The 27,395-nt window shown below is 39.4% G+C and overlaps 1 protein-coding gene across 1 annotated transcript in view; it reads right to left on the bottom strand.

Moving 5' to 3' along the window:
- Positions 1-24,464, bottom strand: part of ADGRG2 (adhesion G protein-coupled receptor G2) — a 53,194-nt gene extending 28,730 nt beyond the window's left edge. The window contains exons 1-6 of the mRNA XM_075442287.1: positions 24,347-24,464; positions 18,062-18,679; positions 4,405-4,446; positions 3,039-3,077; positions 1,230-1,262; positions 249-290 (exon numbers count right to left, since the gene is read on the bottom strand). Coding sequence (XP_075298402.1) covers positions 249-290; positions 1,230-1,262; positions 3,039-3,077; positions 4,405-4,446; positions 18,062-18,679; positions 24,347-24,464 — 892 coding nt within the window. The remainder of the gene's footprint in view (positions 1-248; positions 291-1,229; positions 1,263-3,038; positions 3,078-4,404; positions 4,447-18,061; positions 18,680-24,346) is intronic.
- Positions 24,465-27,395: the final 2,931 nt, after the last annotated feature.

Consider the following 27,395-nt stretch of genomic DNA (forward strand, 5'->3'; position numbering starts at 1 on the left):
GGTAACCTGCTGCTCTGACTTACAAAATAACAAAACTCTTCTATATGTGGCCATCTAGGCAAGCACTGCAGAATGAGACCTTCGACCAGACTGGAGATCAATGCCAAGTAAGACAGACTGCTAATAGGACACACCATAACACCAAGAAAAAAGACTTCTTCAAACTGTTTGGAAGCAGACTTCCTGAACTCACACACACAAATTTCGAGGAGCATAAAAGAAGATCAGTGATGATATATGACTCCTACCTGGTGTTATGGTGGAGTAATAATCAGTGATGCTAAGAGCTCCTGTTAAAAAAAAAAAAAAAGTTTCAAAATTAAGTTTTCACATTTTAATTTAAAAAGCCTGTGAAATACATGTCACAAAAATAAGTTTCTTGATTTCTACTTTAGTCTCTATTTTCCCAGGAGGAGAAGTGTAAACACATGATCATTCACAAGGAAATTAAGTCACTTTCAAGATGGGAAATGAAAAAGCAGCATTTGGAGCGAGATCCATACAATCAAATGTTTATGTCCCTCATGTGAGCCAGTTACTCTAGGCTCCCTATTATTCCATGGAGACAGTGGTGCTTTTAAGGTGTGATTCCCATTTAACCTATTCTACATGGACACTTCAGCACAAGATGAATCATGTTCTGAAAACGTGTCTTTCTCTCCATTAGCTATGAAGAATAGCAGGATGTCTGGCTCATATACAGATGTGTAGGAATCTGTACTGATATGGGATGAACCTACTCCTGGTTTTCAAATGGAAAGATCAGGAAAAAAAGGGGTAGCAAGTCCTTCTGATTCAGTCTTTACTGATAGTATCTGGCAACTCATTGCAAAAACATATATCATGTAAGTGTCTTTAAGGAATGGTGTGTACATTTTAGTTCTGTAGAATACTTCCAATGGTATCAGAAAATATAGAAAACATTCTATCTATAGATATACCAAAAAAACTCCATACTTGCTAAAAATAAATATACCAAGTTTGGTAAGCAATGTAATACTTTGAATAAAAAAGAAAGGTTAACAGCTCAGTGTCGGTTTAATGCACTCCAAAACCCTACCTATGCAGACTTAAAGTACAGATTGGAGATAAATATAAATTTTAAGATCAGGTAAGAAAATAATTTGGACTAAATGAAACCCCATTATTAAAGGAAAAAAAAAAGCACATTTTCATGAATGCAGCAAACATCTCCCTTCAGACCCTAATCTCTTCATGCTAATTCTCACCTGTAGTTTGTGTAGTCTCCTCTGAAGTCATATCTGAAGAAGAAAAATTAATAACAGTAAAAAAAAAAAAATTAAATAAAATTCTAAAAAAATCTAAATCTAACTAAATCTAAGTAAGAGAAACATGAACAAAATCTTGCCTGAAGAATTAATAGGATAGGTGATAAAAGTAACAATAGAGGATTCTGAAAAAAAAAAAAAAGAGAAAATAAGTAGAAACTGTATTCATATTTTATTTCTATGAATTTTGGAGAAGCATGCAAAACTTTGAACAGGAACTGAATTTTAGCTATCTAAGTTCCATTTTGAGAACAACTGCAGTGCTTGTTAGGAAGGTTCACAGTATTTCAATATAAATATTTGAAATAATGTTCACATTATTTCAAAAATCTGAGTATCTGAATATGAACAGCTGGTAATCAAGTTCCTTCAGATAAGTTCCTTTTATTGTTTTCATTCTTTTAGAAGATGCAGATGAATTTGGCATACTCAATAGCCCCCAGGACCTTTTCCTGCACCAACTCACAACACTCATGAGCAGAGATGACATACTGGGTTTGGAAAACTCTCTCTCCAGAAAAGCCATTTTTGCCAGTAACCATACAGAAATAAAACAGAATGAGGATGCAAGTTTTTTTCAGCTACATCAAAAGAAAATTAAATTAAGACAATAGAAGAAAATTTAAAGATTGCTCAAGAAGGATGTGCTTAGTAAGCATATTTTAGGTGTCAGTGCAGGAATACAAACCACAAAGAGGACCACTCCAATAAGACAACTTAGTGCCTTTTTTTAAAATGGGCCAGAGCAGCTTCATAATAGAAGAACATCATGCTTTCCAGACTTCTTTACTAAAAGCATCACTGTCATTAGCAGAAACAATATCTTAAGTATAATAAAGAAAAGTTGGTGGCTCTGCATAAAGATAGTTGCATATCAAGAAATAAAAAGCACCCTACTTCAGTACAAAGGGAAAGGGAGCTTTTCTGATATGTTTATTTCAGCTACACTACCTATTCTGAGCCTTTTCAAGAGTGCCCTCTTAATTCCATACTCAGAGTAAAAGCTAAGTGTAGACAACTGATTTTCTAAGGTAAGTAACAAGCAGCCAAAATTTGAGGAACCAAAGTGAAAACTAAGTGCTGATTTCATCTGCATTATTTGGCTCGGTATAAACTACAAGAAATACTGAATTGGCTGCAGTTGTTAAAGGTGAACCATTCCCAGAGAAAGACTGTATCTGTGAAAGAACAAAAGCATGTGTGTTTGTGTCTGTATGATTTCTTTTCTCCAGAGCACGATATGTCAGTATACATTAAGCGAGAAAGCAGCTGGCGTTCACACAGCTGTTTCTGTATGTCTACATTCCTCATTTTTAAAAAATGCTTTCATAGATGGTGTTCATCACTTCTGGTCCCAGAAGTTATTAGAGAGTGTGTGTGTGTATGCACACATCTGCTAGGGTGGGAGGAGATGTAAGAGAGCTCTCTCACTACAGTCTTCCTCCTCTGCCATCTTTCCGCACTGTTCAGTGTTCAGGTTACTGGACAAAATCCTCTTGATTAAGCAACTTGCACCTACTTCATCCCCAAGCATCACTGCCATAAACCATGAGTGATCCTACAAGGTAAGTTATTTCATTACAAAGCACAACGAAGAAATCAATTTTCTCTTCAAAAAATAAACAATGAAAACATTAAATTTTGGAATTTATTCACAACTTTTCTGCATTACCTCAGATAAAAACAGAAGATTTATCTAACACGAAATAACAAACATTGCAGTAATCAGTAAAGTCCTGATTTTCTTACCAGAAATGGTTGTTGCAGCCGATTCTCCTGAATTTGCATCTTTTGTTTCAGACAGAAAAACACAAGAGGGGAAAAAAAGGACCATAATGAAGTTTCATGCACATACATAAGCATCCTCAGCAGTCTTTCCTTATATTATCAAAAGTTTACTGCATTCACCAGAAGAGGGCAACACCTGCTTGTCAGAACAACACTTCCAGGTTGTCAAAAAAGTCAGATATAACTACCTTTCATTAAAAAAAATTAGAATTTTTATGAACTCACATAGAATTCAATTCAAGACGATTTCCTTTCAACAAATACTGGACAGTTTGCATTGTATAATGCTAAGAAAACAAAAATCATTGACCCAAGATATGTGCCACGCTAGCCAGAACGCCACATGCTTACCCTGAGTGTCTTGCTAATTCTGGGAATGGGAATCAAGCATACATAACAAAATGCCTGTAGCTGGGTATGAAGAAATCTTCTCAAACTTTGCGTAAAACAGTGAGACTTGCCATTTAAAATTTATGTCCTATGGATCTGGTCTCTTTTCCATCGTCCAAAAAGCAGCATTACAAAAAGCCAGTTCAAGTTTGAACCTCTGATCTTGACAGGAGCCAGCCAACTATTTACATAGCAAACACTAGCCACTAAATCTTTGATGTTGTTACAGTCAGTATTCTGATCAAAAATAAATTAGGAAATATGATATCTGGTTCACATAGCAACTTCACAGTAAGCCCTTTCATTGACTTAGTGGTTTTTGACAGTGCCACAGACAAATCGTCACAGTTATCACAGAATTATAATCTTAAGAACAGTTGGCTACAAATACAAAACACTATTTAAAAAAATATATATAAGGTATTTCAACATCGTCTCTCAAAACTCAAGTCATCCTATAATGGTACTTACAATACATTATACTGTAAAGCCTTTCCTACTGTTGTAGAAGAGTAAGTCACAGATAGCAAAAGTCTCTAAGGAAAACCATATTTTTTTGGTTAAACATAGTAAACAAGGAGTTTCTGAAATGCTAATCATTCACATGATTCCTTGCTCAGACTATTTTGCTCACCTTACTGAAAACTAGTAATACTTTCTTTCCAAAGGATAATTGTAAATACAATTTCTGCAATGAAGGGAGAATCGGAGTCATCCCAGTGACCTTATTTCCATTTTCTCTGGAAAATTACTGATGCTATTTGCACTATTAAATACGCTACTAAGCCACAAGGATGATATGGATAATTAATTTGTAAATATTTCCATATTCTTAACTATCTCCATGAATTAAAAAGTAATAGCAGCAGCAATCTTCCTATGCACTTTCTAAAATAGAAGAACAATGGGGAAAAAATTACACAGAACCCCTACATACCTGTTACCAGTTTTCTGCCAGGCAACGTAGCAGAGGTTTCAACTACAAAGCAAGAAGATTTTTTAGGAGCAGCAAGTTTTATATATAATTGTACACAAGCATACATACACACACTTTTTTAAACACAAGCATTTTAGATGTGCTACTCAGTTCAAGCTGGTCTATAAAACTACTTTGCGTCCATTGAGAAATGTGTGTTGGGTCTTTTTGGAAGCGGGAAGTTGAACTATTTTGATTTCAATTTTTTACTCGGTTTATCCCTTTTATACTCATGGAAGACACAGATTAGGCAGTGAGCTTTCCCATTGCCTTTCCATTGCCAATGTCTTCAGAAACCCTTTCAACACATTTGCTTGAGTGAAGGTGAAGTAGACTAAACAGCAGTAACAGGTACACACAACTGTGCTTTCACACAGCTATTTTTGCAAAAATGTGGAAAAGAAATGCTGATGAATTATTGAGAAAGTGAAATTTTATTAGTAGAAAGAGAAGAAGAGAAATTAAACAACAACAACAACAGAAAGCAGGAGCCAGGAGAGTTGGGTAAGACAGGGATGCTTTATTCCACATGTATTTACAAATTACATGAGATGTACTTTGAAAATACATCTACATCATGATATGGATATACATCATGTGGATGCTCACACGCCCAAGAACACCAAAGAACATCTAAACAATGAGCAGATAGATCAGACTCCCAGAAGTGAAGTGGCTCAGGTGGATCTGGACTGGGAATGAAACAGTGAGCTATTCTAGCTCAACGGGCCCATGAAACATGTCCCTAGGTACACCTAGGGAGACACGCAACATACAGATGGACTCTTGATCAAGGCGTGTATCTGACAACTGAAGCTATTGCAGAGGCTACCCATGAATGTGAAATATGCACCGTAATCAAGTGAGCCAAGTGACTGAAGTCTCCCTGGAATAGAAGATGGTGGCTGGGCTATCAATACAAGGAGGCCTAGCAGATCAGTTACATCAGACCATTGCTGCAAACCTGTCGCCAAGGCAAGTGCTATGTGTTTCCTGTGGTGGAGGCAACTAGCAGGTGGCTACAAACGTACACTGCAGCCTATGCCACCACCCAGAACATCATCCTGGACCTTGAAAAACAAATGGCAACACAGCATGACATGCAATTTAGGCACTATTACCTACTTAAGCACCCTTGATTGCTGAGACCCTGGCTGTTGGGGCAAGGAGGAAGAGATATTCTCTTCAAGTCACTGAACCTGGTGGGACACTCTAGCCACAGCAAAGATGCAAGCCCTCAGGGTTGTGGAGGAAGGGAAGATTCCCTCTGAATTGCCAGAGCTGGTGGGACAGTTTCTCCACAGTTAGTGCCTTGATATCCAGCCAATCCATCATCACCAAGGTATTGGCATATTACACTGGTGCGTACTGTACTAACCTCAGCCACATGGCCCACACGCAAGGGATGTCATCCAGATCTTTGGAGACCTGGTTGTTGTCTATCTAGGTTGCTGTAGACCACCTCCACCACTGCTAATTCCCTCACATACGGGACACCTTCCTTCTTCCATCAGCGGTGGTCCACTTGCATCAGTAGTCTACAAGTCCATCCTTGGACTCTGAATCCAGTGATCCAAGTTCAAATCTCTGTGGGACCTCAGTAACCAGCCAGCTGGGGATGACACACAGGAAAGCGCTCGGAGGCAACAAACTCCTGGGTACCAAGATGGGTAGGAGAATTTGGGCAGGTGCCTAGAGCAGTTTTCACCTCTGATGGCCTGGGAGTTTACACCTGAACAGGCATGGAATCCTGTTGAAACGGCAGACCACTTGAAGGAAGGATGTCTTGGTTACACCAAAGACAAGACAGAGACTTTTGGTGCTGTGTTGGGGTCTGGCCTATGCCTACCAGGCCTATGTCGAATACCCTGAAAGGAGCAAGAGGGTCTCTGGATCTGAGGACATACAAATGGATACTGTGGCTATCCCAGTGACACAACCCTAACCACAACAGTCACTCCTGCAGTCAAAAGGAAACAATGGAAGTGGAGGCTGGCCCAGTTAGTGAAGAAGAACTAAGCTCCTTTCGAGGGGATGCAGGGAGAAGACTCAGAAGAGGCAGCCTGTTTTGCAGCGGGACAGCCACAAGAACAGGAGGGGAAAGTGACAGAAATCATAAAAGAGACAGAAACCATCCAGTCCCTATTCCTGAGCGAGCTGCAAGATATGTGCATAGATTACAGCTGCCAGCCAGGTCAGCAGATTGCTGCCTAGTTGCTCCAATGCTGGGATACTGGGGCCAACTATCAGGAGTAAGAGACTACATGAGAGCTTGATGAGATGTAAAGAAATGTCAGTTCATTTTTTTTGAATGTCCTACACTCCATGAAGCTAAAAGCAGCAACTCTGAAATATGGCAGGATGAATACATGGAAATCATATTAATTTTGTTTATGTTTAATTTTTAGGAGGTTTTTAGGAGAAACTGTTAACTTTATTTGATTTGCATCCTGGGTAGAAATTTTCTCATGTAAAAGAGAAAGAGAAGGAGAGAGAGAGAGAGAGAGAGAGAGAGAGAGAACCAATATTCTAAGTAAAATAATACGCATCCATTAGGTAAAAAGTGTAAGTAAAAGATTACACCTTCATACGTATCAGCCTACTGAATTTAAACTATTTCTGTAAAGACAAAAACAAGTCACATCAAACTTCTCATTTGAGACAACTAGGATTCTGTGTACAGAGAAATACAATTGGCCTTTTTAACATCTAGCACTGTATGAAATTCACAGATGATGAAAATTTGGCTATAACCGTATTTTTTACAGTCAATATTCAAGAAAAACAGGACTTTTCACTATATGGTAAGTCTGGTTAAAATACATGATCCTATAACCTTATCTGTTCTAGAGCTCTATTTAGAAGTGTTGTTACTTTAACAATGTAAAGGGATTAGGTACTATAAAATTATTTTCTTAACACCTTCTGTGGGTTTAGGGAAGACCCTTAAGATACAATAATAACTTTAAATAATATGCAGAACTGAAGCAGCAGTCAGATAAAACTGTTCTGTATTGTTTAAACCGTAAACAGTTTTTTAAGGTACGATGGGGTGGATAAAAATAATTGAGTCAATTGAGAAGAAAGTATCCTACCACAGATGGACAAACTGGTTTTCCTACACAGGAAGTGAATTCCATCTCCAAATATTTACCTACCACTGGTCCTGTCTTACTAAGTGGTTAGCACCTTTTGCAAAAGGCCTCATCTCCAACCAAAGGGCCCCGAAGGAAATTAAATTCTCAAAAGGAACCCACCTCTTGAAGTATGCAGCATGTCACAGAAAAGACCCCCACACTGCTTCCTCTTCCCACTAAAAAAATAAAAAAATCCACCTGGGGAACCTGACCTCAAGGTCTTTCTCACATATTCTTGAGGAGTCAGTGTAGACCTAGTCACTGTAGACAAACTGCATTTCCCATCCTCCATATCCCTTACACTGGCTTTGTGAATTTTTGAGAATATAAATAGTATACGGAGGTATGTAAGAAAATTGTCCACTAACACGTTTAGTACTGTAGGTTAGTAAGCAGATAGTGAACTCTAAAAATGCCAAATGCTTTTAATAACAATTCCAGCAGTACAAGGAGCAAAGTAAGCTAAATACAAGCCATGAATATCGAGATGACAAATGCAGCAAGGGATGATGGCACGCATAATCTGAGGGGCACTTTTTCTGGACAAAAATCTAACCATGACTTCTCTTACAGCACAATATTCACATGCCTACAGTTGCTAGAAATAATCCGTGAGAATGAGACTTGTCACTGATCAAGGTGCAGCACTAAGTTCACTAACCAAGCCTTTCATCAGAAGCACCTTTGCACTTAGCAAGGGGGAAGAAGGCAGGGGGGTCCAAAAGAACTTCCAAGAGAGCATCACTTCCTCCATGCTCAGGAGCGGTGCATCCCCCTGAGAAAGAAATCGAGCAAAGGAGGCAAAAGAGACCTGCATGGATGAACAAGGAGCTTCTAGCGGAGATCAGGTGGAAGAGAAAGGTCCATGGAATGTGGAAAGAGGGACACGCCACTTGAGAAGAATACAGGAATGTTGTCAGAGCATGCAGAGATGCAACGAGCAAGGCCAAGGCCCACCTGGAATTGAAGCTGGCAAGGGATATCAGAAACAACAAGAAGGGCTTCTTCAACTACATCAGCAGCAAACAGAAGACTAGGGACAATGTGGGGCTGCTGCTGAACAAGGTGGGTGTCCTGGTGACGGAGGATGCAGAGAAGGCAGAGTTACTGAATGCCTTCTTTGCTTCAGTCTTCAGTGCCAAGGCAGGCCCTCAGGAATCCCAGGTCCTGGAGGCAAGAGAGGAAGCCTACAGAGAGGATGACTTTCCCTTGGTCGAGGAGGACTGTGTGAGGGATCGCTTAAGCAATCTGGATGCCCACAAATCCATGGGCCCTGATGGAATGCACCCACAAGTGCTGAGGGAGCTGGCACTTGTCATTGCTGAGCCACTCTCCAGCATCTTTGAAAGGTCCTGGAGGACAGGAGAGGTGCCCGAGGACTGGAGAAAAGCCAGTGTCACTCCAATCTTCAAAAAGGGCAAGAAGGAGGACCCAGGGAACTACTGGCCAGTCAGCCTCACCTCCATCCTGGGAAAGGTGATGGAGCAGCTCATTCTAGAGGTCTTCAACAAGCAAGTGGAGGAAAAGAAGGTGATCAGGAGTAGTCAGCATGGATTCACCAAGGGGAAATCATGCTTGACCAATCTGATAGCTTTCTACGATGACATGACTGGCTGGGTAGATGAGGGGAGAGCCGTGGATGTTGTCTACCTCGACTTCAGCAAGGCTTTTGACACTGTCTCCCATAACATCCTCATAGGGAAACTCAGGAAGTGTGGGCTGGATGAGTGGTCAGTGAAGTGGATTGAGAACTGGCTGAATGGCAGAACTCAGAGGGTTGTCATCAGCAGCACCGAGTCTAGTTGGAGGCCTGTAACTAGTGGTGTCCCCCAGAGGTCAGTACTTGGCCCAGTCTTGTTCAACTTCTTCATCAATGACCTGGATGAAGAGCTAGAATGTACCCTCAGCAAGTTTGCTGATGACACAAAACTGGGAGGAGTGGTGGATACACCAGAAGGCTGTGCTGCCATTCAGCGAGAACTGGACAGGCTGGAAAACTGGGCAGAGAGGAACCTGATGGAAGTTCAGCAAGGGCAAGTGCAGGGTCCTGCACCTGGGGAGGAACAACCCCATGCACCAGTACAGGCTTGGGGTGGACCTGCTGGAGAGCAGCTCTGCAGAGAGGGACCTGGGTGTCCTGGTGGACAACAAATTAACCATGAGCCAACAGTGTGCCCTCGTTGCCAAGAATGCCAATGGTCTCCTGGGGTGCATTAAGAGAATTGTGGCCAGCAGGTCGAGGGAGGTTCTCCTTCCCCTTTACTCTGCCCTAGTGAGGCCCCATCTGGAGTGCTGTGTCCAGTTCTGGCTCCCCACTTCAAGAAAGATGAGGAGCTACTGGAGAGAATCCAGCGGAGGACTACAAAGGTGATTACGGGACTGGAGCATCTGTCCTATCAGGAAAGGCTGAGGGAGCTGTGCTTGTTCAGCCTGAAGAAGAGAAGGCTGAGAGGGGACCTTATAAATGCTTATAAATACCTCAAGGGTGGGTCTCAGGAGGATGGGGCCAAACTCTTTTCAGTGGTGCCCAGCGACAGGACAAGGGGCAATGGGCACAAACTGAAGCATAGGAAGTTCCGTCTGAACATGAGGAAGAACTTCTTCCCTCTGAGGGTGACAGAGCACTGGAACAGGCTGCCCGGGGAGGTTGTGGAGTCTCCTTCTCTGGAGATATTGAAGACCCGCCTGGACGCGGTCCTGTGCAGCCTGCTGTAGGTGACCCTGCTTCGGCAGGGGGGTTGGACTAGATAACCCACAGAGGTCCCTTCCAACCCCGAACATTCTGTGATTCTGTGATTTAATTTCACTTATATTTATCAATCCTCCTCCTTTGTTTTATTTAAGAACTAGAATAAAAAGTGAATAGGGTTTATTTGGAGAAGGATTAAAGTCCATTCTAAAATAAAGTTGACATGGAAAAATGAAAGTAAAATAAGGGTATGCTAGTTATAAGCTAACAGAAAATTTGTTTCCCTTAGGTTGTTCACTATTAATAAGAGCAAGAAAATCCTTATATATACGAAACCTCATTTTATTTGCTCCATGCATCTTTATTTGCAACACTGTTAGTTTAGGATCATCAAATCAATATATCCAATATCCTATTCCAGGACAAGACATCATATATTGTAGTAACAGTTTTCTACATTTTCTCTAGAGAACATTCGTGTGGATCCAAACAGCAAATACATAGGCAAATAAGATTATTCGGTATTATTCTTTGCTTTCGCTGCAAGGGAGACAGAATAGGCCCCCACAAGAACTGAGGGTTTTTTTTGGAAGGAAAAGGCAACTCCATGAAATAAGTACCAGTTTCTGTTACTAACATGCATCAATAGAAACAAAGCAACAAGTCCTTTATTGCCTTCACATCGCTTTTACTGCTTGACATGAAAAGCTAGCTAAGCCAAGACCTGGGTATCGCATCCGTGTAGGCAGAGGAAACTGTTCCACTGGTATGAAACCTGTTCAGCAACTCTTCCCATTGCTCCATAGCACAGCTGCAAAAAGCTTACCTGGGAACCAGTATTTGCACTGTGACAACCTTCACTTCCCATAATGACTTTGTATGACAATGGGAACCAGTTTAGCACCTCCAGTCTGGTAGGAGACTAAATCCGTTAATAACAGTACTTAAGGCTAGGTCCAGAAACTGATGTAGCTCAGAAAGACTCGTGCCTGGCCCTGTCTACAAAACAGCCTTGTGCCTACAGCATTCCTTAGCATGAGAGATTTTAACTATCAGTCTATTGACTCTTTCACGATAGAATGATCTCCACAAGTCCCGCTGCAGCTGTTCCACCAAGCATAGCACAATTCAAATATCAATTCTGCCAAAGGGAAAGAAAGGGAGAAGGAGGCTTCGTAACACAGTGGTCATGATAGGATGGATGGTTCTGGTCCCTGCACCAAAGGCATTGTCACTCATAGCGTGCCTTTTTTTCAGTCACAGGATACAGAAAAAGCCCTTAAAGCATGAACAGTGTATAATGTTCCATCTCCAATGGGAAGAATGAAAAATATCCTTTTCTTATCCCTACCTCCAATCTAACTTACGATCAGTACATTCTTTCTTAAAATTATTGGAAAGGCAACACCCTTTCTGATTCGCCTGTCTTCAAGCAAGCCCTTCTGCCAGAAGCAGTTCAGTTTTTCCAGGGTGCAGGAGTGAGAAGCAGCTAGAACCTGGCTGCAGATGACAACATTATGCAAGAACTAAGTTACTGGCAGCTGCTTCTTGCTCCCCCTGTCTCAGGGGAACACTGTTGCTGCTGACTAATATTTCACCTAACACTTCATGATCACCTTTAAATTTTTGCAGAAAGTACCCTTTGAGCAAGCCTGAGACAGCAACTAGAGTGCTTTCTTAGGAGAAGGAGAAAGAGTCCGAAGCGCAGGGAACTAGAGCCTCCACAGGGAGACCCACTCTGCCCAGTCTGTGTAGTGTGGAGGGACAGCGGATGGTAGAGCGAGAACGGTTGTGCCTGCTGGCCTCTGTCTCTCAGGAAACAGAGGGAGAGAATGCAAGGGGCAGCTGCTTTCTAGTCAGGTCCAGACACGAAATAGGCACTGAATACTTAAGGACAAACAACATCCCTGGCAATCTGTAGAAACACAGACAACATTACAGCTAGAAAAACATACATTTATGGACTTACATGTTCCGGGGCCTAGACGACAGATTTGTGAAATGAAGTGCCTAAAATTTTACTTGTATTAATTGAAAAACATGCCAAAAATGAGAACAGTGTGCATCATCACCTAGGACTATTCTTTCAAACTACAGGTACCCTCGACCATGTCAGCTCTCACAAACAGATCAACAGCATAATCCAAATGGAAGAATCCCAAGGGACACCTTGGTGGCTACATAATATGGTCTTACCGTGCCACAGTACTTGGCTGATGCCACAGAATGGCATTAGATAACCACAACTTGTGTATTGCTGATAAGATCAGTTTTGACTTTTCGAGGGTTGGACTAGATGACCCACAGAGGTCCCTTCCAACCCCTACCATTCTGTGATTCTGTGACTTACAAATACACACAAAAATATAAGGAAATTAATAAAAATCAGATTTTCTAAATGAGATGTAAATGCAAACTTAGTGCTAAAAGTTTTTTCACCAAAAATTCAACTGATTCAGGCAGAAGAATTGATTTGCATTAAAAATTCCCATCAGAAATGCCAAAGTAGACATCTTCATTCCAAATAGAGACACAACATCACTTTCTGGCTTGAAAAAATTAAAACCATTTTACATCAAAGAGTTGATTCCACACAGCATTTTTAAGTTTATACAAATTCTCTTCTAAACATTCTCACAGGCAACAGTTACCTGTATGTATTACATCAGTTACCAATACTATGCAGCACCTACTGGTCATTTGTATCCAGTGTTACTAGGATACAGCCACATGAAAATGCCTGGCATTAATATGTTTCACAGGACTTGCTTATGGACAAAACTGAGTAGTCCATACAGCAAAATTTCAAAATGGTACTATTCTAAAATCCATCTATTTACAGGAATAGGCACTGAAAATATGACATTCAGTTCTCACATTCAAATTAAATCCACATTTTCTACTAAGAGATTGGGTCGCTTTAGGATTTGATAAACCTTTCAGCTGGACAAACATTCTGCCAAAATGAACCATCCCATCACACAAGGCATTAATAACAACACCACATAAAAATCCTCCCCAATTGTTCCACTACAGACATTAGTCCACATCAACTTTTTATGTATGTTAGATTTTGAGCCACATTGTACAGTTTTATAGTATAAAACTAAGTGCAATCTTAATTTTGTGTTTCAGTGCCTGTCATGACACCTTGTCTCTGCTCTGACTCTTAGCGGTGGCACCATGGAAGAAAGGATGAATTATCATTGGTTATTGGGCAGAAGTAAATGTAAGAAAATGGTGAAAGTGCTTGCTCACATCAGGCTCTGTCACTTTGGCCAGCTGATTTTAGTATCTCTCACAGAAAATTTAGGTGCAATGTTTTTAAGTCAGCTTTGATGTTACAGGTTTTTAGGAAATTAGGCTATTTTTATCTGTTTGTATAAAGCTGTACATTAGAGACTGCGGTGAATCAAATCACCTCTTCTCTGGCAGGCTGATTTCCAGAAAGCTACTTCTTTGATATCATAGAATAGGGAGGACATGAGAGCAAAGAAAGGGAAGGTCAAACAATTCTGTTAATAGGTACAAAGTAGAGTGGTACATGACTCATCAAATAGGCACTCCAGAGTTAGGTATTTCCCCCCCTCCCATCACATTTACTTCCTTTAAGAGCTTCTAGAAATTTCTGTAGTATTCTGTCCTTACAGTTTTAGAAGGAAAATGGTATTGGGGCAAATAATTTATTTTTTCATCTCCAGCTTTCATGATCCGCTCAGTAAACATAACAATATGGCCCAAAGTTTGGCACCCAGCAGACTGCGACGCAGACTGGATGAGCGGCAGCTACATTTCCACCTTCTGCCTGAGGAGGTAAAGCCTTGGGACTCCACCCTCCCTTCCAGGAAAGCTGATCCTGTCATCAGAAGTGCACACAGCTCGGGAAATCTTTAGAGATTACATGAGCCTAAATCATACCTCCTATTGCACACACCTGTAAACTAGAACAACAGCCCAAACTGGCGTTTTCTTCTTCCTTGAGTATGCAAAGGCAAAATAGTCACATAGGGCACTGGTCACTTCCCATTTCTCACATCAGCATTAAACTGCTTTGTTCCCACAAGCCTGGAAATCTCCTCCAGCAACACCAGTAGCAGCCTCAGCAATATTAGGAGTGAAAAGGATACACGGAAAAGAGCTGGCAACACCTTAATCTTGAAGGTTGGACAGCACAGTTGAGAAAAATCTAAAATGCCACAACATAAATACTGAATTGTATTTATGCAAAAAAATGCAAACAAAAGCAACAGGGACTAGACTCCTGCTAAAAATTAGGGCACTGATACCACAAATGAGATAGCAGTGCTTTACTCTCAGTGATACTATTTACAGTTATGCCATAAAACATCTATTTTATTTATTCATTGAAATTTGTAAAAGATATCCCATCAACTCTGTGCTTCTTGCATAAATGCACAGTGTAACAGTTTGGATATTTATAGTTGGATTAAGAATGTTACTGTTTAATGTGTAACTGAAATGACTAATATTTAAACAGTACATTTCTTCTAGTTGTCAAGTTAAAGGCAACTTGCAAACATCCCATGTAAAAACGACAACTGAAGAGCTGGCTCAGAGCAGACTAAAGTTTCTTTTCAAGCATTTAGCATTTTAAACTCACGTATTTTCTTCCATCTTTGTATTCTCTTAAATCACCCAGAACTTTATATTTACTTAGTACACTTATTTCTTGGATTATGCAGAGACAATAGTGATACCACCCATATTGTCCGCATTAAAGTATATAGCTAAATAGGAATCATTCATCAAGGAACAAGATAAAGAAATTTTCCAAAGTTGGCATCTGGAACAGTGAACACATCTTTCTTCATGTACATATTTTTCAATACCAGCAGATGATCTTTAAAGTGACATACATTCAATCTGTGGCACTCTTTCTCCATATCACAGCTGCTAGGCTACTTCTCATTCTCAGTAAAAGGGGAATTATCAAAGGAACCCGAGGAGTGTAAGCGGAAGGTTAGTGATTCACAATGTGCAGGACCTCCTTCCCTCTTTGGCCCTACCTGCAGTATTTACGCCTGTTCAGCATGCAATGGCTACACCAAGCAGAGGAGAACCAGAAGACTGTGTGACCGGAAGAAGCAAGAGCTGCATCTTTAACTCAGATCCAAAAGTTTTCTATTGCTAAGTTCCATTAGTCCATGAAATGTAATCAGCCCTCACCACAAACTGGGAAGCAGTCAGGTATGTTCTTTCTTGCAAATCTTCAGATGCATAAGAAACGTAGCTACTGCAAAGGTAATCCCACCCACCTCTGGGGAGCGAACTACTTGGTTAAAGTTGAGCACACCTTTAAGTGCTAAGCACTTCTGTAAGTCTTAACAGACTCGGGATTCTGGTCCTTATTAGACTTCATATGGTTAAGAGAAAACCAAATACATTTTTGGTAATCTGAATAATTAATATTATAAAAATAACTAATAAAACCAAAAGAAAAAGAATCTAAAGAGTCAATAAAAAGAAAGGTGGGAAAAGAAGGCAAGGAATCATAAGCTAACAATCTGACGTTAAGTAAACCTGGACGACTTCATGGAGTGCAGCACTGCCTGTCAGACACCAATTAGATAATGGCTTACACTGCACAAAGATTTTGAGTGGTTAAGCAAAGGAGAAATCACAGAAATCATGGTAACCTTTGACTGAACATTTTACAAATTGTTCTTTTACGTAGGCACAAAATGCCAACCAGGTCACAAAAAAAAAATCTGAAACTTGTCCTCCGGCACAATTATGACTGTAATGAACCACTTCCTTTTCACCTTTTGTGCCTACACAGGAGGCTTTAGCCCTTTGCCAGTTAATGTTCTTTGCAAATACAAAATCAGATCTTTCTGAAGACTTACTACTCAAAGTCCTTCTATTTGAACAAAAACAGAGAAGCCCTCAAAATCAGACAATTTTTACATAGCTGTACACAGGTACTTACAGAAAGAAATCAGATTGGAAGACTAGTAGCACTGACACTGACTATTATTTGGTCCTGCTATCAATGTTTTTTTTTTTTGTTTAATTGTTCGACTGATATTTGCTAAATATATGCCTTTCACAGGCTGACTTGGGGGGCAGTGCCATCAGCTAAAATGCATCTACTCCTGAAAACAGGCAAATAAACTGTTAAAAAAAAAACAATGAACTTTTCTTCAAAAAGCTGTTATCCTTCCAAGTTATCTAGAGGAGATAACTTCTATTTGGCAGAAGAGATGGCCTCTGTAGTGAAACAAACTTCTGTCAGCATAGTTGAAGTTCAATTTGGCTAACTAAGAGAGCTTTGGAAACCACACATCTTACACACTCACTAGAGAGTTCTTGCAGTTAGGCAAAGGATTCCACAAGCCCCAGAATAACTAATTCTAAACTCATTAATCAGCTGGGGATGGAGATTGGCATTGCCTTACCAAGCTGTCCTGTTATGCTCCACTCCTACCAGGATTTATCCCACGATCCAGACAGATCTCTCTCAGACTTTCTTTACACCAAACTTATGTCTGGTTGCAAGAACATTCCCCGTTTCAGCCCTTGGACTGTGTTCCTTCAAACACAGTCACACATGAGCAAAAGACAGACAGCTCCTCTCCCAAATCACACAACCCAACAAAGATGTGCTCCTAACTACAGCATCAGACCAGCAGAAGCATTTCATTCATTATGACCCAGTGTTAGAGGCATTCTCCATGAGTCCTAGTTTATCAGAGAGATTTCTTTCTCTCCCAGAAAAAGAAATCTGGTCACCTTATTTTAATGACCTTACTAAGACACTTTTAATCTACCCAGTCAAGCACTGATTGTCACATTAGATAGCTAAATGATATTTTTTAGGCTGCACAAAATAGATAGGTACAGTTTTTAAGGATAAAAGTGATAAAGACCAAGTTCAACTGCAGCACCAATGCTATATAAGAATTTTAGGAATTAATGGAGCTAGTCACCTTAAAATTTCTGAAGGTCTTCGATCATAATATTACAGTCATACCATTTATTATAGTAATACCATTTACTATGGTTGATAAATTGGATTGCACCCAAGCTTGATTCAAGTTTGTCTTTCTTGTCAACAGATATGATAGCAAAAGCTAGAAGGAAGATTATTCTCTTGCTTTCACTCCATTTCAACTATATTAAAACTAAATTTATCTGAAAATAAAATCATGTTTTGTTTTGGCTTAAAGCTTTTTATGGCTCTTTTTCAGGAATTTTGAGAAATGTGTGAGAAACCATTTGGCCATTTTTATAAAGAAATACATTACTGATACAGAAACAAGAAGAAATCAGAGCCTCCAGTAATCCTTGCAGATGTAGACCCTACCAGCTAAACATGGTGTAATGTGCCAGTGAAGCAGCGCAAACTTGCACTCGCTGAAGTTCTGGCCCAGCAAATGTGCAAAATGAGGACTACCAATGCTTTTACTCTGTATTTATTACCTGAATAGAAGGTGTGTAAATTAATTGTTTTAAGATAACATTGATGGAAAGCCCAGGTGCTCCAGCGAGTTTTGATTGGATGCATCCTGCTGTCATTACCATTACATGGGCAGCAGACAGACACAAAAGCTGAAGCAAATTGAAAGTCTTTAAAGGACTACTGCTATACTTCTTACATTTGCACAAAAGCTGGTGAAAGCTGCAGATTCTCACGTGATCTCATTAAGCATTTAGCTAGAAATGACCAACAGAGAAGACTTTGCAAAATCTAAAACAGAAATGTTAGACACATTCAGATCAACTTTTGACCAAAATACTTTTTTAAAAATAGGGGTGCAATGGTACTTACCACATGGCAAAGAGTTATCCTCTTCTACTGTCTTATTATAGACCCAATCCTCCTTTCTCCAGCGTATAACACCACTATCTTCGCAGTCCAGAGATTGCTTTATATTTGCTTTATCCCACATTCTGAATAGGTACAGCTCCCCAGTCATACCCAGATGACGTGACATAGCTGTACCTGGCAGCTTTGAACAACCAAGTGAGAACTGCCCTTTTCCAGGGAAATTAACTTTCCCAGGTAGTTTCCTGGTTACTTTTGTTGTTTCATTTATGAACACCTTCATCTCCTGATCTTCACTTTTCCACTGGATACATATTTTGTTCCAAGTGTTTTCATGAAGTCTTGCTGTTGTATATATTTGCTTTCCAAACAACCATATCCTCAATTTACCATGATCTCCTGTAAGTCCAAGATCATACTTGTGTGCAGAGAGATTGCTGTGAGATGTTTCTTGATTGTATACATATGCTGTCCAGGGACCATATGGGGAATATAGCTTAATGTGCACACAGACAATGAATTCCTTCAAGGGATGCAGAGAAATTCTTGATGACATAATCCAAGGATCTTCACATGCAGTCTTAAAGACGGCTTTATATTTTCCTAGGAAATACTCCTGATCTAAATAAAGAAAAGGTGATTTGTAAAACGATTTTGTTTTTGAAAGGATCATCTATACAAATGTTATTCTTCCACATAGTACTGTTCCTAGGCATTTACCAGGAGTTTTCAAGACAACACATTAAGAAACAACATTGCATCCTTCTCTTCTGCTTTTTTTGTGGTGGGGAAGTAGCAAATTTGGAGGCAGTCAACAAATCCTAGATGCTCATGAAAGCTTTAAAGTAAAACTCACACACAAAGCAAACCATGACCATGTAGCACTCTAAGGCAGCACTCAAATGACAAGTGGGAGGGAAAAGAGAATCACAGATCCCGGTTCCTATTCCCAGGGCTGCACAGGTATTTTGCATTTAACAGATACTGGATAAAATACAGAAACAGAGCTAGAAGAAGGGACTATAGCCCTTAACTATCTTCTCATGCCCAAGCCTTGCATGCTGCTTTTCTGAACAAGTTCATGCTTCTCCATGCCATTTTTTTCCAGCACTGAGATTCTTAAATCCCCTGCTGCATACTGGCAGAGTTTCAGCAAGAAAGGTAGAAAACAGCCATATTCTGGAAGAGAATACATTTAGATAACTTTCAGCAAATGTGTTCTGGAGCCACTGGTTTATTTTAAATTTAATCCCATCCAGCCCCCATTCCCTGTTCTCAACCAGGACATTTACTTGCAGAGGTATCCAGTCTGTGACTCTCAAATCTACTAAGGCATTGAGATGATAGCAACCTAGAGTTCAACTGTGACAGTAAATAGAATTTTAGGTGCTAACAGCAAATTTACTTGTGAAAACAAGGTCTGGTAAATTAAGTAGTGCCAGTGAATGCCCCAAACACTGGAACTTAATCATAACTGTTAAGTTCTTGTAGGTGCCTTACTTCCTCCACTGTCCCACTACAGGAAAGTACAGGCTTTTGTGGCTGTAGATGTGCGCTCTTTGGAGTTGACTCTTATTTTGTGGAAAAACACACATTCCAATCGCACAATCATTACTGCTTGCTTTATGGTGCACCTATCAGCAACAAAATAAATCCAAACTAAGAAAAACTCCTCTGGGACCTGAAATGGAACTACAGAAAAATGCAACAGCCTGTTAGATGCCCAGTCAGTGCAAGAGAATACATTACTGACACTTTTAAGGAAGCATTTATTTATCAATATATGCAGAGCTTTTATGTACACTCCAGAAGAGGTATGTGATTATTCATGATTGGTCAGGGTTGGACAACAGGAAAAGATCGGTCAGTGTAGGAAGAAAGCTTTTCCATTAGCTCCCCTGTGAAAACACAGATTTCCAGGCAACTTGTATCAGTTGTTTTTTTTCAAGATGGGTTACATTCATAGTACTAGTTAGCTGTCAAGGTCACAGCCAGCTCTTCCGTGATCTTCTTAACCAACCAGAGCACCAGCTATCATCAGGCCAATTCTGAATCAGCAATGTGTTTAACTTTTCTGTCTCGACCATAAGGCTCTCAAATTTCTGTCTCAATAGCCACAAATGAAAAACAGGAGGATGTTCCTAACTTCCAAGTGCAGCTTGCTAGGTATAAGACAAAGATCAAAACACAAAATGTATCAATCCAGTTCCACGGAAACTCAACGATAACTATTCTTGTTGCATACTATGGCTTTGAGACTTCCTTTGTGATGATAATTAGCAGAAATCTGTAGGCATCTTTCACAAGCCTGAATCATTCCTGAAGTTCAACATACATCATGAAAGTGCCACACAAGGTTATAGACCAAATAAAAAACTCTCGGGGTGCAGCTGAATTAGGTGAAAATCCTAACTAGCAGGCAGTGGATTTTGAATGGTGAGGTAATACTCAGCATGGTTCTATGGCAATGGAGAAGAAAAACATACTTGACCGAACAGCAACCTGTAAAACTGCTACTCCTCTGCCCAACCCTAAAGCGTGAATTCACTCATTCAATTTGGCCATTTATGAGAGCCTAATAGACAAATTCTGGGACACTCAGCTGAGAACAGTTCAGCACAGAGAACTAGACTTAAACCATGACTTAAAAGCTCAGATGAGCAAGATTAGGCAGGAGGTGGAAGTGTCACAGAAGTGGAGATTTTTAGATACAGACTCAAATGTCCCTGCCCTTTTCAGTAAAAGGATGACTACAATTAAAATAGATCTGCTACCTTCCAGTTTGGACAGATCATGAGGAAACTGATTTTATAAAGGAAACAGCTAGCTAGATATACAGTTATATGCCAACACTTGTAACACAGTCTCTCCAAAGGAAAATAACTGCTCAAGTCTTTCATTATTAAGTAGGAATTATGCTGAAGTTTTTGAAAGATTTGATGCAGCTGCTGTTCCTCAGAAAGTATATGTCAGAAGTATACTTGCATAACTCATATACCCTTCAAAATTCCTGTAAGCCATCTTGAGCATGCAGAGATGGCCAAAGTGACCAGTTAAGAAAATTTCCTGACATAGCTTCAAAACTTGAAGTCACTATTAACTATTCAGATTGGAAGACTGGAATTCCATTCCTGAGCAAAAATGTTAATCAAAACTTGAAGTACCATCAGCAGACTTGATTTTGGAAATGAACAAATTCTGAGAGAGGCTTTGTTTCATGTTAAGCATTAAATCTGTGCTTATGTGCCAACAAATTAAAGGGCTGCAAAACCCTATTACATTCTTTAGAGGAGTTGACACTATGAAGCTGTCAAGGGAGTCAGAGTGGCCATAAACTTGCAGGCAGAAACAGTCTTAAGGCAGGTAACCAACAGAAATAATGCAAAATGAGATCAATTCTGCTGATGATTCTCCTAGTCTGCATCATTCAAAAAAACTGCTGTTGATCAGTATGCAAGGCCTGACGAATTAATTTAAACTAATAACAGAGTTTACTTAGAGAGGTCTACCCTTATGGAAACGGGAAAGTCTGGCCCACTTTGCTCCAAGCAATTAAAATAAACAAATAAAGGTGCCAAAAAGGGGTGCCAAAGTTAACAGAATAGATACCAATACTATCTGAATTGTTACAAGAAAGGCATGGAAAAATTTATATGGTTAGTCTACCCAAAGAATTCTGAAAAAGCACAAAGGAAATCATAACCATAGTCAGAAAATGCACTTTGCTGTTCCAAGTGGAACCCACGGAGTACAGCGTTAAATTAGCTCGAAATTATCAACATGATCTTGGCTAAGTCTGTTTGGTATGTGGGGGATGCAACCTAAGTAGGAGATGACATTACTGTAAAGCTTTCGGAAGTTCTGTTAATCATCGCTTATTTTCTATAGTAATGGTACTTGTGGGCTGCGGCCCACCTTTGACCATAGAACCGAGGAGCTGGAACTGGCTGTGCTCTGACAGTGGCATTCCTGGCTTACAATTACTTCCTTTGGGTCCAGACAATATAAAGCCATGAATATACCTTTATCACCACAGCACAGAAAAGGTAGCACTGTAGAAAGAATGCTCAAGTCATCTCCAGAGCAAAAATAAGCAAAAATCACAATTTGGAGTCAAGGACACTCCATGCAATAGTAATTGTGGGCTGACTTTTCAATGTCATTTGCTGTATTGGGGCACTTAACCTCTTTCAGAAATGCAAACTGCTCCTTCTTAATATATTTATCTCTAACAGATGCAAGAACTATGGATTTTACCCTTGCTAAAACTCAGAGCAGCCACTTAATAAGCATGTTTTCTTAAGCCCTAAAAGAAATCCTGAAATGTATGCACATACTTCCAAACATTTAGAATAAACTTTCTGAGAATGACAAGGTAATGCAAACGTTAAACAAAAATGTAATCTTTTTTCAAACTTTTTCAGATAGTAATAACTGATATATTTACAAGAGATTATCAACCACAGGCAGCAAGAATTAGACACACAGGAGCAGATCCTCTCAGTACACAAGCATCATTGTTATTTTGCTGACATTACTAACAGCTACTGTATCAGTATAGTTGAGCACTAATACAGTTGAGTATTCTCTCGAATAAAAATAGTCACAGGTTTAGATGTCTGCACAATCTGGCTTTTAACCGGTAACAATAGTCATTAATTTCTAAAAAACTTAACTTGAAACTCTAAACTTTCTACATGTGGGTCATGTGATTCTGCTGAATGTTTTGGAAATCTGAAGCTAAGAACTGTTTCCTTGTAAGGAATTTCATCCTTCCTTTTCATTCACAGTTGTATTTGGATATCTGCGGATAAACTACGCCACATTATCCAGAGTGTCCTAGACATCAGAAAGAACACAGGCAGTTGTTCTCTCTTCATATCTCCTGGAGAACACAAACCTACTCTGGCACCTTAGATGAGAAGAGAACTGAGCAGAGGTGCCGCTGACAGTGCTAACAGCCTAAAAACTACAAAAAAAAAAAAAAAAAAAAAAAAAAAAGGGTGGACCCATAAACCCTTGAGTCAGTTTAGCTTTTGTTCAAGGATTACTGACACTTGCAAGTGATATGTAGGTGAAAGACAAAATCCCTCTTTGCTTACTTCCTCAGAACTTTAGATGCAGCTGAATTTTCCCTGGAAAAATCCTTGTATGACATCCGCCCATCTGCTGAGCAGCCTTGTCCTTTTTACTATTCAAAGTACGTGAGTATAAAACTTCACCACCTTAGTCTTCTCACCTGAATCTCAAATTCTGTCTCAATAAAAGCTTCATTTTATGAAAATTACTACATTTGGAGAATTGGTATCAGAATTAGTCTAGTCCGTAAACCTATGAAATTTCATTGCTAGCACAATGTCATTAAGCAGGTGTACTTACTCAGTACATTTGAACTGCAAGAAACTCTGTCCTTCTAGAGTAAACTAACATGCCACAACACAGTAAGCAGTTTCTAAAACTAGCCATTAAGTCATGGCAAAAAACACTTCTAATTTTTTAATATCCTATGCGCATGACTAGCATGATAAATGTATTACACAATACTGAGATAAGAAAGTTTTACAAATGACAAGCACTGTTGTCTGTATCAGTTGAAGTCGAGTAGTTACAAACTTCTATGTCAGCTTACAGAATAGCCACTGAGAAACCACAAACTTCTGATTCTACTGTAAATCATAGAAAAGCGTCACCATATCAGCTACCCAATTTGTACAAGAACCTTATGAATCTATTTTTCATTTACTGTTATATAAAGAGTATAGACTGTCAAATTAAAATACATCATTTCTGTTATATGTTTCGGACCTTGCTACCTTTTCCCTAGCCATATTCAGATCCACAATCAGGAGCAATGCAGGAGATGTTCTATGCTCATACATGCACTAAGTAGAGTGAAGCTCAAAGGATCTAGGGGTGTTTGTGTAAAAGCAGTGTAAAAGATTTAAGAACACATCCTGAAAACAGTAACACTTCCAGTTCAAAACAAACTAGCAAGAAAGTAATTTGTCCTGTTATTATGTATTGTGTTTATGTTCTCTCCTCATCCATAGCCAAAAAAAGTTATTACTCATGATTTTTTATGAAAATAAATACTGCAAACATACGGTTTGTATATCCAAAGTGCTAAGTACCAACTGTTTCATTTCTTGTTGATGGCAGTTTTTCCTCTTGATTTCAAGAGGGCAGAAACTTGCCTGCTCTGAATATATTCAAAAGTCCTATTCATCAAGACTAGTGCTATTTATTTGGAATACCAACACTAGATAAATCAGGAAAAAATTGTCTTACCTTTGCCTGCTGTAGCCAGGAACAAATGAAGTAAAAGGACTGCTAGAACAATCCTGAATCTCAAGAAAATGTCCTGTATTCTGCCAACACAGCAGTGCTGTTTTCCCCAGGCAACCATTCTAAAAGAAGAAAAAAACAAACCATAGTGACTAGAAAAAGTGCAGGTGTGCAGATATTTTGACAAATTATGTTTCCAGTCAGAGAGTGTAAATGTTTTCAGCCCTGTTCTACTCTTGGGTATATCGTACAGAAATGCACAAATACTCTGTATATTGCCAAGTCACTGAGAAAGTAAGATTTTTTTGCTGAAAACAAAACAAAACAAAGAAAAAAACCCACTCCAGCTCTAATTCTCCAAAGACTCACAAATATATCAGAGCATGGCCATGAGTCCTTGCACAAATAAGTCTTTCAATATTTGAAAAACAAACAACAACAAACAAAAAAAAAAACCCCACACTAAAGAATCCCCAACCAAAAGCAGCCATAGAGCAAGCTTGGAGAGCTTATCCAAAAGCTTTGTTAATCTCAGTAACTGTACAGAAAACATTTCTTCTGTCCCCTACCCACAGGTTCTATCATGTGACATTTTAATAGCAACACTGTGAACTCCTAAGGAAGAAGCAAGAGTTTAATTTCCAATCCTCATCTCATTCTCAATGCAAGAAGCTACTGCAAAAAAATTAGAAATGCCACAAGTCACTGTGGGCACCAAGTTCATGGTGAACATCATGAAAACCTGCTTTGTCCACATTTCTTCCTAGTGAAGGTTGCCTAAAGTGAGCAAGCGGACACGGTGGTATAAAAAGAACATGCTTCCTACTCTAAGAGATACTGTCCTATGAAATGATACATTTTTTTAAAAGAGATCTTTTCAGAAAAGGTACATCTGAACATTTTGTATGCAGAAAGAAACATTAAGTGAAACATTCATGTGCTTTTTGCATGCATTCTTTCTTAAATAAAAAGGTTTAGAGATACATAGTTACAAGTGGTTCTATAATTAATTCTTGAAACAAATGCAAAGCAGTAAACTTTATGTAATGTTTATTTTTAATGTATTAGCTTTATGGTAGACCAGAGCATTCTACATGACACCTGGAGTTTGACTTTGCCATCACAAGTTTTGTGCATATGTGAGTGTATTGGTTAGCACTCATACTGCTCACAAACTTCACTGTATTTTTGTACGTGCTGTATCAGGCTGCAATAGGTTCCCTTCTTTTCAGGGACTGTAAATTGTGAACTCTTTCAGCAGTTGGAAATTTGTGTTCAGGTTAGCGCGAAGACGTATTTTTTGCGAGCATTCACATTAGTGCAAACATTTATTAGCATAAAATGGTTACTATGGGCTGAACTCTCCAAGAGAAGTGCTAGAGGAATAAACTGAGAAACAGTGAAGTTGCTAGGTAATTAACATTTTGCAAATTGATTAAATGTACAAATTATACACATATAATAACGTAACATAGAAAACACAAAGGCTTTTTAAAAATTTGAGCACTGCAACACTGTTGCCAGTGTTTTCAACAATTACACAGTATGAGATATTTCTAGAAGAAAACTAAGAACATACTGATTGCATCGAAACAGACCAATGTAGACGATGACATATACTGCTTCCACTTTGCAGATTCTGGATGCTACATTTAAAATTGAAATACAGTAAGGAAACAACAGCCAAATTGTGGCAATATCATGAATGACATCTTCATGGGTGCTGCAGATGTTAACCAGCAGGAAGAAAGGCTATTGATAACAGGAATGCAAAAAGCAAGCATACTAAAGCTGAGAGAAAATAAACGGTATGCTAAAGCAACAGACATAACCAATACACACAATCCTATGTAGGAACAGACCAAAACCAAACAAAAACAAATAAAAAAAGCAAGAAATGTCAAAGGTGGGCTAGCTTTCTAAAGATTCACAGGAAACTCGTCCAAACCTGTCTTCAGCTTGCTTCTCTTGAATGCCTAAACATCATGTATTTATAAAGTTGTTCAGTCAGTAAACTAAGTAGCAGAATTACGTTAATTATCCTAAGAACCCAATAACAAAAACTGTCATGCTTAAATATACTCGAAACTTCAAGGATTGTGCATCTACAATATAATTTACTAGGGTTAAAAGAGACGCCCATCTAAACGCTGTGTTTCCTTTCTTTGCGTACTCATGCTTCCCATTCTAGTTTCAAACTAGGTCACTTCCTGGCAAAACCAAGCTGCACATCTATTCCTCCATTTTATGGGGAAATCTTTTGTACGTAAATCATCTATCCACACTGATTTATTTAGACAACAAAGCAAACACAAATTCCAGCATTCCTTGACTCTACTACCTGGTCACCGAGAGTTGAAACGTGAATGGGATGGAGCCCTAAAGCACTCAGTGGCACCCATAAGTTTAGCCGTCATTGCTGGTAAGTACTGAAGCAAACTGCTTTCTCTGCATCACATATAATACAGATTCAGAATGCTCCTACATCCCCTGCAATTTAGTTTCCTCCTTAAGCCTCAATTCTGGAAAGAGATATACATGAAACGAGCTGACTAGGACAAAGGTTTACTCCAGTACCATCTTCTGTTTGGTCTGGTAGACCTCATTAGGCTATCATGGTAGTGCCCCATCCATGAGAAATAACAACTGCATTCCAGGAATCTAAATTTGAGGGCAGGACCAAAGAAATTCCTGGTTTTGACTCCAGCTCTGCCTGAATCCTGTGTAGCCCTGAGGAATTTGAACAGGCCTTCCTCTAAATGAGGCCTTCTAGAGTGAGCTTTGCTAATATTTGTCCAGTGTTTAAATGAAAGGCTGTAATGAATACTTTCAGCAAATTTACGTTTTCATCCCCTCTGTTGTTTTTGTTGTTTTTTTACGTTATTCTCACTTCTGAGATTGGCCCAGCAAAAATAAATGGGGACAGAGGCACAACTTCTTGTTGACTGAATACAGTCACATCAAGAACTCAGAAGCTATTCAAAGCCATGAATGCAGATTAACAGTCCCAGCGAAAGCAATAAAATCCAGATACCAGGAAAGTGAGGAAATG

This window comes from Opisthocomus hoazin, chromosome 1, assembly GCF_030867145.1.
Source record: "Opisthocomus hoazin isolate bOpiHoa1 chromosome 1, bOpiHoa1.hap1, whole genome shotgun sequence".
NCBI lineage: Eukaryota > Metazoa > Chordata > Aves > Opisthocomiformes > Opisthocomidae > Opisthocomus > Opisthocomus hoazin.